The 13,780-nt window shown below is 45.8% G+C and overlaps 1 protein-coding gene across 1 annotated transcript in view; it reads right to left on the bottom strand.

Moving 5' to 3' along the window:
• LOC126092678 (dipeptidyl aminopeptidase-like protein 6) overlaps nucleotides 1-13,780 on the bottom strand; it is a gene marked incomplete at its 5' end in the record, with an annotated part of 446,401 nt that overhangs the window by 93,436 nt on the left and 339,185 nt on the right. The window contains 3 exons of the mRNA XM_049908399.1: nucleotides 2,745-2,868; nucleotides 11,174-11,280; nucleotides 12,338-12,504. Coding sequence (XP_049764356.1) covers nucleotides 2,745-2,868; nucleotides 11,174-11,280; nucleotides 12,338-12,504 — 398 coding nt within the window. The remainder of the gene's footprint in view (nucleotides 1-2,744; nucleotides 2,869-11,173; nucleotides 11,281-12,337; nucleotides 12,505-13,780) is intronic.

Here is a 13,780-nt window from a genome sequence, read left to right as displayed (position 1 = left end):
TGCTTGTAGAAGTTCTTGCCCTGTAGGCGTAGCCAAGTTTTCACTTCATGACTGACACTCTCGTCATCTTCAAACTGTAGAGCCAATTGTCGAGTTGTGATGCACCGGTCGGCGCGAATAATGTCATCCGCACGATTCAGCATGTCTAAAGCAGTGGCTGTGACATGACGTCCCGAGCGTGGCTGATCAAAGATCTCTGATTCAGCATTTCCTGAGGCTGTAACTTTCTTTATACATCGCCCAAATGTACTCCTATCAACTGCAGCATCGCCATACACTACACAAAAATGCTTATGGATGTTAATCACGGTTTTCTTTCTGCACAAAATAATCCAAAAACCGCACGCTGCTTATAACGCGAGTCGTGTGTACACGCTATTTCGACGCTATACTACGGCTCTGCCATCTGACGGAACGTTTCGAAACTTCACCGGTGCGCAGAACAAACATCAAATGTGAAGCACTAACAAGGAGATTTGTCTATGTATTTTAGTGGCTTTTTAAACAAAAGTTTGGGGCATTACTTATTGAACGATGCTCGTAGAACGAAACAATAAGCAACCATCTGCATCAAAGATATTTAATTTCATTAGCGGTTTCGGGCACTTAATGCCCTTCTTCAGAAGCATACCTATCGCATTATTTGCGATTGTCGACAATAAGATGCATACAGCAAAATTTCATGGTCATGTGCTTCATGAATGGCATTTTGCTGTATGCATCTTATTTTGACACTAGCAAATAATACCATACCCACAACCTTCCGAAGGAGAGCACTAAGTGTCCGAAACTTGTAAAGAAATTAAATTTCTTTTGTGCAACTGGTTGCTTATTATTTCGTTGTAACTTAAACAGAAAAGAGATAGTACTGAAATTAACCATTTGAGGGTCTTAGCGGTAAATAAAGCAAACAGCGCCAATTCTACACCAGTGCAGGCTCCGTAACACACGTTGGCGCGACTCCGTTATTTACGTAATGGTCTGATGACGTCACGAAATGACCATTTTGTGGGTACGTTTCAGCAGATCGGCTTACTAAGATTTTTTAAAGTCTAAAACTGCTATTTGAGTCTACCTAGCTTCCGATTATGTCTCCAGCAACAGCAGACGGAACTTAAGGCAGAGAAGTATGCCTTGGTTAACGTTCTAATGCAAATAAAACAAATATCATGAAATGAAACTTCCTGAATGATTAAAACTGTGTGCCAGCCCGAGACTCAAAATCGGGACCTTTGCCTTTCGCGGGCAAGTGCTCTACCATCTGAGCTACCCAAGCACGACTCACGACCCGTCCTCACAGCTTCAATTCTGCCAGTACCTCGTCTCCTACCTTCCAAACTTCAGAGAAGCTCTTCTGCGAAATATCATGAAAGTCGCAAATACTGGCGTTGGAAGCCTGGGTTATGTAACAGAGGATTTTTTTTTCTTTGTTCTTATCCTCTGTCAGATTGCCTGATGATTGATTAAACATGGTCAACGGTCAGATGGCCTTTCATGATATTAGAAGTTCACTGATCGTATCCTCTGCTGATGCGCCAATCCACGACAACGGTCGCCTTGGCTATCAGAAGAGAATCTACTGAAATATTGGTTTTCGTCGTTATTCTCTGTCAGATTTCCCGAGGATGATACAAGCCCGGGCAACGGTCATGCAGTATTAGCAGGGAATCTAACGGTGTACTCTTTCTCTGATTCCCTGGTGATCGACTAAGACCAAGCAACAATCGAATACAAAAGTTGTAAAGGCAGCTGACTGGTGCTTGTTTAGAAATAAGATGTTATTTGAGCAGACCATTTAGTTTAGTCAACTGACACGTTATTTTGTGCAAAAATCACCAAAGCATGGTAATTTCGGAATCGAGGAAAACAGTAACAAACACTCGTCTACGGAAAACGGAAAGCTATTGATGAGAGATTGTGCAGACAGCCGTTGTTTGAACTGGTGGATATAGTCTCCACTTTTTATGTACATCTCCTTCTCACCGAGCGGTTGAGAGAGATTGTTTGAGATCTCGGTGATTGTAGACCTCCAATTTTTATTCAATCAGATCCCAACGAGTTTAAATTGGGCCACGTAGTTGAGAATATCACTTCGAAATACATGGAAGGGATATCCAGTTTTAGCCTTTGCCTTACAACAAATAAAAACTTCGCGAAAACCGTGGTCGGAACCAATTGATTGAAAGTACGTTAATTTATCGGCAGTACAAGACTATAGCACTCTGAAATATTGTCTGAGCAAATTTTTGTGATGCTCTTAGTCTGTGTCAGGGTCTTAAGACGATGACTTGCTCGATATGTACTGATGTTCCAATTGTGAAAATGTCTCATGCTTCATGTTACCATTTCTTACGTAGCGTCAGCATTATTCGAAATGCAAGAATGATGTTGACATCATGGCAACAGAGGTCTTTACCACGAGAGTCCCACAAGGACACAAGAACACAAGGACACAGCACTCTATAGATGTGTAGGCAGCTAATTTTACGTGTTGTGGGCTGTAAACAATTAATAATGTTTCTCATATCCACTTCCTTTTATGCGCAGTTTTTCTCGTGAGTAGTATCGTTATATCAGCTGAAGCTGTAAAAATGGGAATATAGTGACTACGTGTACTGTTCCAGCTCATCACGTTGCTCGGGCTGAAGTTTCCTTTGAAGAACCTCAGAGACACGTTCAGTTGTCGTCAGAATGTGTAGATGCAAGGCGCTAAAACGACTCGCAATTTCTAGGCAGATATTGACCTCTTGGCAAATCCAGAGCGGATTCTTGCAGACGGAGACGATGGAGAGGTTCTGCGGCCGATTCATCCACACGACGGACACCTCGGTGACACTCACCCACGTCACAGCCGTGAAGTACAGCTCCCTGCAAGAGAAAAGCAAACAAGTGTGTATGTGGTACCCTTCAGTAGCACTGAAATGGATACATGCAGAGTCTCTCCAAAACACCGAAAGCTGTTTAGATCAAACGTTAACTCTTCCGATTCCATTCGAGTTCGCACATCGAGAAGGGGCGAAGATGTGAACTTTGTATTAGTTTAACTCGCCAAGAAAGACACTGAGATCACTTTTACGTCAATTTTAGGAATACTGATGATTCAAGAATTCTAGTGGGAAAACAAGGCTGCATTTTGCTGGAAAGGATTTTCCACTTTACTAACTGACAAAATGTCTTCTGCAAGTGGAGTGTAATACGACTGTGGATGATCGGTGATTATTCTGCTAATTTTCTACATGTGAAAGTAATCTATATCGCTGCTCTTCTGGCGTCAACACGGAAGAAGAAGTAAGATATTAGTCGGCGAAGAGATATTAGAGACGTTGCATAGGCTCGGATTAGGTAAGCGTACTGAAGGAAATCGCTTGCGTCTTTCAAAAGCTCGGATTTTGTAAGCGTACTGAAGGAAATCGCCTGTGTCCTTTTAAAAGGAATCATCCTCTATCGAATTTAAACGGTTGAGGGAAGCAGCGAGACATCTAAATGTGAATGGCTATACACCGTCTTACCGCTGTTCCGCTTCGCTTAGTACTGGCGACGCTACCAAGTTCAGTACCTCACCATGAGTTAGGTGATTACAAAGTGCTATACAAGACCGAGCGGAGACACGCCTGCGTGAAGTCAGGATAGCTGTTGGGAACCTGTGAAGCGTCAACGGCGCTAGTAAAATATTGTTAAAGTTCCTTCATTTGTGATCCATTCTAGCTGAAGTCTGTCCACTCAGCTCAGCATCTGCACGCCGAGGCGAGGTTTAGCGATCAAGGGCTGAGGCAGGTGGCCGAGCAGCAGGTGCTGCCATTGCCCAGTGTAGCACAAATGAGTCTGTAACTGGCTGATGGAGTGTTCTTGGTCCCAGTCCGAATTCTACGATGACCCTTGATGACCAGTCCGCGACGTACCTGGTGTCGTTAGTCGTGTGGACAGTCGATTATATGGCGTCTTTAAATCAGTGCAACGAAATACTTTGTGAAAGTGGAACGACGTAAAAGTCACTTGAATGTGTCTATTATGAGTGGTCTAAAGGATAAGTCTGACATTCCTGCAGGTGTTCAAATGAAATCGGCCCACAGCTACAAACTATAATGAGTTTTACGCCGTGCACGTTTTTGAGATGGAATATGATTGCACAAACACTGATGACTACTATTTTGGAATTTTGTGACAGATAATATGTTGTTACTAAGAAATTATGGCGATGTATCGATTGTAGATTTATTTTGAATGAAAAAGCGTATGTCATCTGATAGACTGCGCGTTTTCTCGTCGTACAGAGCTGCCAGAATATGATGTGTCAACACATACCCACGCAAATCACCGAGAGGGGAGGCATAGAAATGAAGGTTCCTAACGCTTTTTCTGGAGCAGGGCGTTTCAAATTCTGTCCGAACACCTTGATTTAGGTAGACTTTTCTGTATTTGTCGTAAATGGTTGGGGTGCTTGTTCCTCTCTTAATCCTTTTCCAAAAACATAATTGTTGCGTCTGCATGACCGCATTACTGACTCGAGGCAAAACTCTAAATTGAGACGAAATCTATTAACTCACTCGTCCGCAGCTCGTGGTCGTGCGGTAGCGTTCTCGCTTCCCGCGCCCGGGTTCCTGGGTCCGATTCCCGGCGGGGTCAGGGATTTTCTCTGCCTCGTGATGACTGGGTGTTGTGTGCTGTCCTTAGGTTAGTTAGGTTTAAGTAGTTCTAAGTTCTAGGGGACTGATGACCATAGCTCTTAAGTCCCATAGTGCTCAGAGCCATTTGAACCATATTAACTCACTCCTTATGTTTCCTTTCTTTCCACGCAAATTTTGAACAGCAACTTCTAAAATATGCTTAAGTATGACAAAGCACGTGGGATATTCTCAGCAACTTTAATTGTCTATAATGTTCTCTGTCAAGAAACGGCGTCAGCGTTATGGACATAAGCACTTTATGATTGTTTTTATGTAGCTGGGTTCCCACAACGATGATTTTGTCAGTCATAAATACACTGTCTGGAATAGGCGGCTAAAATGTTTTCATTTATGATGCTCATACAGAATCAGCGGTAAGACAGTAGACGCGCTTTCGGTAAGGTAGTGGTTCAAATTCTCGTCCAAAGCTCTATATTTAGATTATCTGCTATTATTTCCGTAAATCGCTAAAGGGAAATATTCTAATGATTCCTTGGAAACTACACGGCAGATTTTCTTCCTCAGTTGAACGTCTGCTCAGTCTCTAGTGACTTCGCTGCCGAAGGATCGTCAAGCAGTATACTTCTTTCTTCCTTGACATTCGCATTATGTTACCATTGCTGGAGATATTATTAGAGTATTCTCAGGCGTCTTTCAAGAAGAAAATATAACAAACGAGGGTATAAACTAATTTTACTCTGCAAACATGCATAACAAGACTGCTCATAAAGTTATACGTACTCAACGAACTAAAATAATTACTAATTAAAAGTGAAACAACAATTTCGTCAGGGAGAATAGTAACACACAAGAAGTGTGTTTACTGCACTAGATCAATCCGCAAAGGAAAGCTTTAGTTTGATACATTCCTGTCAATATGAACTACGAACAAGTCTAATTATACTAATACATTCCGCAGATGAAGCTGTTTGCGAATTAGAAGAACAAATACACTCCTGGAAATTGAAATAAGAACACCGTGATTTCATTGTCCCAGGAAGGGGAAACTTTATTGACACATTCCTGGGCTCAGATACATCACATGATCACACTGACAGAACCACAGGCACATAGACACAGGCAACAGAGCATGCACAATGTCGGCACTAGTACAGTGTATATCCACCTTTCGCAGCAATGCAGGCTGCTATTCTCCCATGGAGACGATCGTAGAGATGCTGGATGTAGTCCTGTGGAACGGCTTGCCATGCCATTTCCACCTGGCGCCTCAGTTGGACCAGCGTTCGTGCTGGACGTGCAGATCGCGTGAGACAGACGCTTCATCCAGTCCCAAACATGCTCAATGGGGGACAGATCCGTAGATCTTGCTGGCCAGGGTAGTTGACTTACACCTTCTAGAGCACGTTGGGTGGCACGGGATACATGCGGACGTGCATTGTCCTGTTGGAACAGCAAGTTCCCTTGCCGGTCTAGGAATGGTAGAACGATGGGTTCGATGACGGTTTGGATGTACCGTGCACTATTCAGTGTCCCCTCGACGATCACCAGTGGTGTACGGCCAGTGTAGGAGATCGCTCCCCACACCATGATGCCGGGTGTTGGCCCTGTGTGCCTCGGTCGTATGCAGTCCTGATTGTGGCGCTCACCTGCACGGCGCCAAACACGCATACGACCATCATTGGCACCAAGGCAGAAGCGACTCTCATCGCTGAAGACGACACGTCTCCATTCGTCCCTCCATTCACGCCTGTCGCGACACCACTGGAGGCGGGCTGCACGATGTTGGGGCGTGAGCGGAAGACGGCCTAACGGTGTGCGGGACCGTAGCCCAGCTTCATGGAGACGGTTGCGAATGGTCCTCGCCGATACCCCAGGAGCAACAGTGTCCCTAATTTGCTGGGAAGTGGCGGTGCGGTCCCCTACGGCACTGCGTAGGATCCTACGGTCTTGGCGTGCATCCGTGCGTCGCTGCGGTCCGGTCCCAGGTCGACGGGCACGTGCACCTTCCGCCGACCACTGGCGACAACATCGATGTACTGTGGAGACCTCACGCCCCACGTGTTGAGCAATTCGGCGGTACGTCCACCCGGCCTCCCGCATGCCCACTATACGCCCTCGCTCAAAGTCCGTCAACTGCACATACGGTTCACGTCCACGCTGTCGCGGCATGCTACCAGTGTTAAAGACTGCGATGGTGCTCCGTATGCCACGGCAAACTGGCTGACACTGACGGCGGCGGTGCACAAATGCTGCGCAGCTAGCGCCATTCGACGGCCAACACCGCGGTTCCTGGTGTGTCCGCTGTGCCGTGCGTGTGATCATTGCTTGTACAGCCCTCTCCCAGTGTCCGGAGCAAGTATGGTGGGTCTGACACACCGGTGTCAATGTGTTCTTTTTTCCATTTCCAGGAGTGTAGAATAAATATAATGAACTGGATAGTGAGACACAGGTACTAGATTAAAACATATAGAAACTTAAGTTAATCATCATCTCACAAGCGTTGTTATAGCGACGATCGTGTGTTTCATCACGGTGATGAAAAGTATACCTAAAAATGTTACCTCCAAGATAGAAATATTGCGACCACAAAGCGGTATTTCTGACGTCTCTCTCGGAGTAGTCTCATGGTATGTCCAACTTGTTGTGGCATCGGCCTCAGACGAAACGTCACAACCAGCAAAGGGATATGCAAGCCAGTATCCTACTTTATTCTTCAGTTTCAGCACGCTGAACCATGGTGTTCTACCATCAGTGCTGGACTGGACTGCCACAAGCTGTAGCGTAGTTCTGTGTTTCGTCAGCCAGCTTTTGTGACGGAAGTCTTCTTCCAGCCACAACACACACGACTAATGACAGTATAAATGAATGAGATTTTCACTCTGCAGCGGAGTGTGCGCTGATATGAAACTTCCTGGCAGATTAAAACTGTGTGCCGGACCGAGACTCGAACTTGGGACCTTTGCCTTTCGTGGGCAAGTGTTCTACCAATTGAGCTACCCAAGCACGTAGGCGGCGAGGTACTGGCGGTAGTAAAGCTGTGAGGACGGAGCGTGAGTCGTGCTTGGGTAGCTCAGTTGGTAGAGAACTTGCCCGCGAAAGGCAAAGGTTCCGAGTTCGAGTCTCGGTCCGGCACACAATTTTAATCTGCCAGGAAGTTTCATGACAGTATAAATGCTCCCCGATAAGCCATTAACAGATTTCCATCGGCGCCGTGCATTCGACCAGCGCAGTCTGCTCGCCAGTCGTCGATCGAATGTGTGACCTAGCAGCTATAAACTCACTGAGCAGCATCGAGCATCAGCACCTAGGCGAAGCAGTTGGTCTATAAGCTGCCACCTAGGCTTGATGCCGCGCGGGGTAGCCGCGCACTCTATGGGCGCCGCGCCACGGTTCGCGTGGCTCCCCCCCCATCGGAGGTTCGAGTCCCTCCCTCAGGCATGGGTGTGTGTGTTGTACTTAGCGTATGTCAGTTTAAGTTAGATTAGGTAGTGTGTAAGCCTAGGGATCTATGACCTCAGCAGTTCGGCCCCATAGAAACCTACCACCATCTAACTTTGATGGTTCTGTGATTCGAAATGGATCTGTAGAGGCAAACCCATCATCACCTTACACCCCAACTAGTCTCCCAGAGCTCTGAGTTCGACCAGAGTTTGCAGATACCTGCCAGCTGCAACGTGCTGCGTGCACAGTATGCCAGTCCAGTCCATCCGTAAGCACCCTGTATCTCGGAACTCCCACTTTGAGTCAGCAAGTCCGCCAACGCTGCCAACCACTGTTTGCTACCACACCCTCCTGCTGCCACAGCATGCTCAATCGCTGCCCACTAGCCACAGCCGGCCTGGTCCTAGACCGCAGTCGTCGAACTCCTATTGGGAAGCTTCGATTGGTAAAGAATTTTTGTGAGTAAGCGTTCCTGATTATGGAGACTCCATGGTACTGAAGATCCCATCCCACACTCTCTGTACAAACCAATTTTGCGGCTGCAGTGGCGTCCTGCAAAACAGGTGCTAGTGTAGTAATCACAGCATAACACGACCGCTACAAACTGTACTGCGTGCTGCCTGGTCAGGTAGGAAGTGGAATTGCCAAGTAATATGTCTCTCCGACTCATTAAATCTCACCAAAGCTTAATAGGAATGAGGTCTGATAGGTATATCAGCCACCGAAATTGCGAAAAGTATTCTCCTAACCATTGCTGTACATAAGTAGTATGCCACACGGAGGCTGTATTTCTACATGTGGGTACTGCGAAACAAAATCGAGGCCTGACATTACACAAAATGTGTTTCACGAATTAGATCAATCCGAAAAAGGAATGCACAAGTTTGATACCATTCCAATTCCTTACAGTATGAACTATGAACAAGTCCAATTATACTGATACATCTCACAGATCAAGCGGTTGTTAAATGCGAAGAATGAATGTAATGAGCTAGACAGTCATATCCAGTAATTATAGCAGAAAATATAGAGACTGTCAGCAGTTACCACTGGAGGCACAGTTTTATGTTTTCAAAACATGCTCCTCAATGTAAAACACTACTACCAATGCTAAGACGCAACGCATACTATCGATTAGAAGGTATCTTACATTCTTTTGCGGAGTATTCACTATTTTGAAATTTCCTGACAGATTAAAACTGTGCCTTGAACCGGAACTTGAAAAAGTTACCTCGCTCTTCGCAGACAGTGCTCTTGCCGATAGATTTATCCAAGCAGGCAGACACGATTCATGAACCGCCTTCACAGCCTGATTTCTCCTAGTAAATGATCCATGGAACGTGCAAGAAACCAAACTCTACTAAACGCTGGCTATGCTCATTTGCTCCGTCACAAAAATTGGTTTCCTTCACTTTGAGCTGGATGAAAACATTGCAGTTGTAATTCAAGTATTGTTCCTTTCTGTTTGAGGTACAAAATTATCATGTTATGGAAGAGGGATATTATAAATAATTTGCTGAATTCGTTTTGTTATAAAAGAGATCCTAAGCTCACCGTGCAAAAAATTAGTCACAGGCTAATCGTTAAGCCTTTACCTAAGGCGTCACGATCGAGTCATGTACTCAACAGTGCGCGCTGCCTCTATATCAGCATAAGGCAGTAGGGACGAGTGAGATATTCATGTTTCAAGAGGACGTTGTACATAAACATGTCCAAATCTGAAGACGTGACAGAATGGCAAAAAGAGGCAATCGTATTTGGCCCTACCCATGGCCATACGGTGTGTGAAGTTGCTACATTTGCTCGTATTTTGCTGCAGATTGTTCAACGCGTCTACAAGCAGTGGAGTAACACATGTGGCCACGTAATGCGACGTCAGAATTGTGTTCGGAGAAAGATCCTGACAGAAGGAAAGGAGACGCGTTTCAAGGCTTGTGAATAAAAATCGCTACCAAGCCCAACAGGAATTACTGCAGACGGTGAATGAAAGCCCATCCCCATCTGTTAGCGAGGGAAAATTGCGATGGGAGCTGGATGCAATGAACATTTGGAGTTGGTCACCTCGAAATATGCCATTTGTCACGTAGCCACATAACGACGACAATTCCTAAGTTCATCGGGCTGCGATAGGCAATAATGTCTCTATCACTGAAACTCTCAAGTCCTCCTACACTTCTACACTTCGTCTCCTGGATACTGTACTACAGCTACAGTAACCCATCCATTTCCATGTGTTTTAGCATCATTACTATCGAGAGTAAAATTAAAAACACATCCACAAAAAAACTGAAGGACCATGCAAAATCACTTGTGCATTCACACCACTATCAGTGCTCATCTCAATGTTATCTACAGTTTTATACACTGTAAAGCGCGAACGCCTACTCCTCCTATAATAACGCGGTATCTCTGTAAGTCGTCCAATGTTGCTGCACGTGCGGCTGCTCGACGAGTGACGCCGTGTTTCCAGATAAATTACTTATATAGTATCACGTGACCTAACCGCAACGAGTCCTTATCAGCTTCCGGTCGCGGACTTTTAGCGCCGGCGACGCTAAGTAAAACTAGTAACGTCGCCGGGATCCCACAATCTTCCACCCTGTATATTTCAATTGTCCTTCAAAAGCACCTGACTTGAAGCCCAAAGAAATTCTGTGGGCCACGTTAGAACAGCAGGTAAAACGTCGACATCAACATCCCCACAATTTGTTGGAGTTCAGCTGCGAGTCGCTTAACCTCTCTGTGACCCACCTGAAGAACCTTTCGGACTCACTTCATAACCGAATACAGGCAGTTACCAAGTCCAAGGATGGAATTACAAGGCATTAAATAATGTTTATAATCATTTCGCTAGAGGTAAATAATTATTTGTCCAGTGATCTCATATCTAAAATGGATAAATAATATCAAGATGCAGGCGTGACATACTTCAATGCATAAAACGTGAATTCATACGTTGCAGAGAGCTGTGAAAGACGTCTTTATGAATCAGCAGATGAGAAACGGCTAATGACGATTTAGTATTTCCACTGAACGAGGATGCATTGTAAATCAACCCACTTGAGAGCCTACCGTGAGCGTGGAGGCGAAGACGCAGGGTGGCTTACTTTGTGTGGTTGAGCGCACTCGGTGGCTTCAGGTCCCTGGTGCGGATGTTCTTCGGGTCCGCCAAGTCAGCCACTGACAGCGTCACCACAGGATTAGGCGTTCCGGGCTGTGAACACAGGCCACTCCTGCAGCTGGCGCTTCATATAAAACACGGTACATATATTTAACCTTCCACTCTTTTTGAAGGATAAAAGTAATGGCACAGTACTGTGTAACTAGACAAGATGTAGGGCATTCACAACTGAGAGGCATGATTAATTAATTTAAAGATATACGCTTCATTTTTAATTTTATCCAAACCACAACCGGTTTCGGAATGTTAAAATCCCCTCTTCAGGTGCTTAAAATTGTTATATTTGGTAATGCACAACATGCTATCGGGCCAGTCAGTGGAAGGGTTCAAAATCACTACATCTCAGGCGGAAACTCTCCGCTGTCGGCAGCTGCGCGGTATCACGTCAAGAAACCGGTCGTGGCTTGCATAAATCATTTTTTCAACTGAAGCAGATCTCTCTGAATTAATTAATAGTCAAAAAGTAATAACGCCACTGGAAAGAACGCCAGTAACCCTCTCAAAGGGAGCACCGGCGTCCCTGGGGAGCTGTAGACATGCTGTACAATATCTACTGTTATTACTGTATAATGAGTAAGTGAAATACCTTATCATGCAGACTAAAATTAGAAAATAATAAGCAATGAACTTATAACTGAAGCTGAATCCTCCACTTTAAGTATCTTAACATACTCATTACCCGTGCCATTAACTGGTTATGTTGTTTAAAATACTCATAGTAAATGACATTTCTGGGTTGCCAAGTTGCCAGTCTTTGGCATTCGCTTTCTACTAAAAATATTCTCACAGCGGAATGTTGATACAGACATTTTTGTATGTATATTTGCTACTATGGAAGGACTAACGCTGTGAAGTCAGAGTGCATGATTTTTTCCTTCACGATGTACATGATGTATATTTGTTTCAGCAGAAAATCGCAAAACTTTAGGATATTCTCAGTGTGGGCATACAGAAGAAAGAGTGTGTGTGTGTGTGTGTGTGTGTGTGTGTGTGTGTGCGTGTGTGTTTTGTGTGTGTGAATGAGTGATCTAATGCGATATGGAGCGAGGGGTTACCTTGGGTGTGAGTGAGTGATCTAATGCGATGTTACCTTGGGGTAGCGCAGGCTACGGATCTCGGGGTACAGCTTCCCGTCGTCCTGCGTGCCGAACCAGGGGAAGCGCTGTTCCTCCACGAGCGTGTCGTTGAACGTGGCGAACAGCAGCAGGTGGCCGTCGTTGGACATCCACAGCGCTTCGTTGCTGCCCAGCACCTCCTCTGCACAAGCACAAAAGCATCGTTCAGACCCAGGCCATAGCCGCAGGCGGTGGAGACTCATACTCCACTACATTTTAAGCCAGAATACATACACTCACGAAGACTGAAGATAGTGCATCAAGAGGCGAGCATTGGACTCAAATGAAATTTTTTAGACGTAATGATACGGGTGAGACATTCACTTCATCCTAGAATGAAGACAAGTAATAAATACAGCGAGATCAAGTGGACAAATACACTGCTACACATATAACGCGTTGGCCAACCTTTTGCTGCAATGCGGTCCGGCATCGAGTTGAAGTCTGATGATTTTCTGAGGTAGACTGGCCCACAAACCTTGAACAGCGACACGGTGACACGGTGAAGTCTGGCATTTCACCTGGTCCCATACATAGGGGACAAGAATGGGGAGCAGGTCGGCTGTGTGAGAGGCAGAACGTGGCGTAAGAAGCCTGGAGTAACTTTAGCTGTATCCGGACAAGCATTATCTTCCTGGAAAAATTACCGTGGTGCGCCAAGTAGGAAAGTTCCACATGGTGTCGGAGAATGTCATCAACATTACGGTGGCCAGTTAAGGTCCCACGTACCGTAATTAGAGGGTTATGCCTGCCCCCCTCCCCTCCCCCCCTCCAGACCACACACCAGCTGTGCGGGAGGTGTGGCACACGATGGAACAGTAATGGTCAACAGGCTGCCTGCACACTCCTACGCGGTTTTCAACCGCCCCAAAACGAATCAGGATTCATTGCTAAACACCACGTCATCCTGGCTTTGCACCACAGTAGACGGAGTCGCCGATGTCTCGGTGTTAACGGCAGTACACGACCAGGGCGCCTGGACTGCAAATTCGCACGCGCTAGGCATCTGGAAATGTTTTGTGGAACAACTGGCACCCGTGCGCGTGCTTGTATCGTACAGATAGTCGCTGCAGGATCCTTGATCACTTGCTCCACGATTCTTCGAACCTCTCGTCTCCTCGTACTGCTGGTCGCTCCAGACGCGGTAAGTCGCAAGTGGGTGCCATCTCGTGTCCACTGATTCCAACATCATCTCACGGAACACTTTGAACAGTCGACATGGCAAGCCAGATGGTGTATCGACCAGCCTGCCGTTTTCGTGCTAATGATTAGGCCTCTGTCAATCTAACTTAACTCTCATAAACATCGTCTGACACGTCCACCTGGCGTTCTGCGCTTACTAACCTCTTCCTCGAGTCGGAATGTGATCGTCACACGAATCAGTCGTCAATTATGCTCCTTTTAAATAGAGTCTCCTG

This window comes from Schistocerca cancellata, chromosome 7 (genome assembly GCF_023864275.1).
Source record: "Schistocerca cancellata isolate TAMUIC-IGC-003103 chromosome 7, iqSchCanc2.1, whole genome shotgun sequence".
In the NCBI taxonomy this organism is placed as follows: domain Eukaryota; kingdom Metazoa; phylum Arthropoda; class Insecta; order Orthoptera; family Acrididae; genus Schistocerca; species Schistocerca cancellata.
Note: the sequence above shows the minus strand (reverse complement) of the source record. Positions and strands in the feature narration are given on the sequence as shown.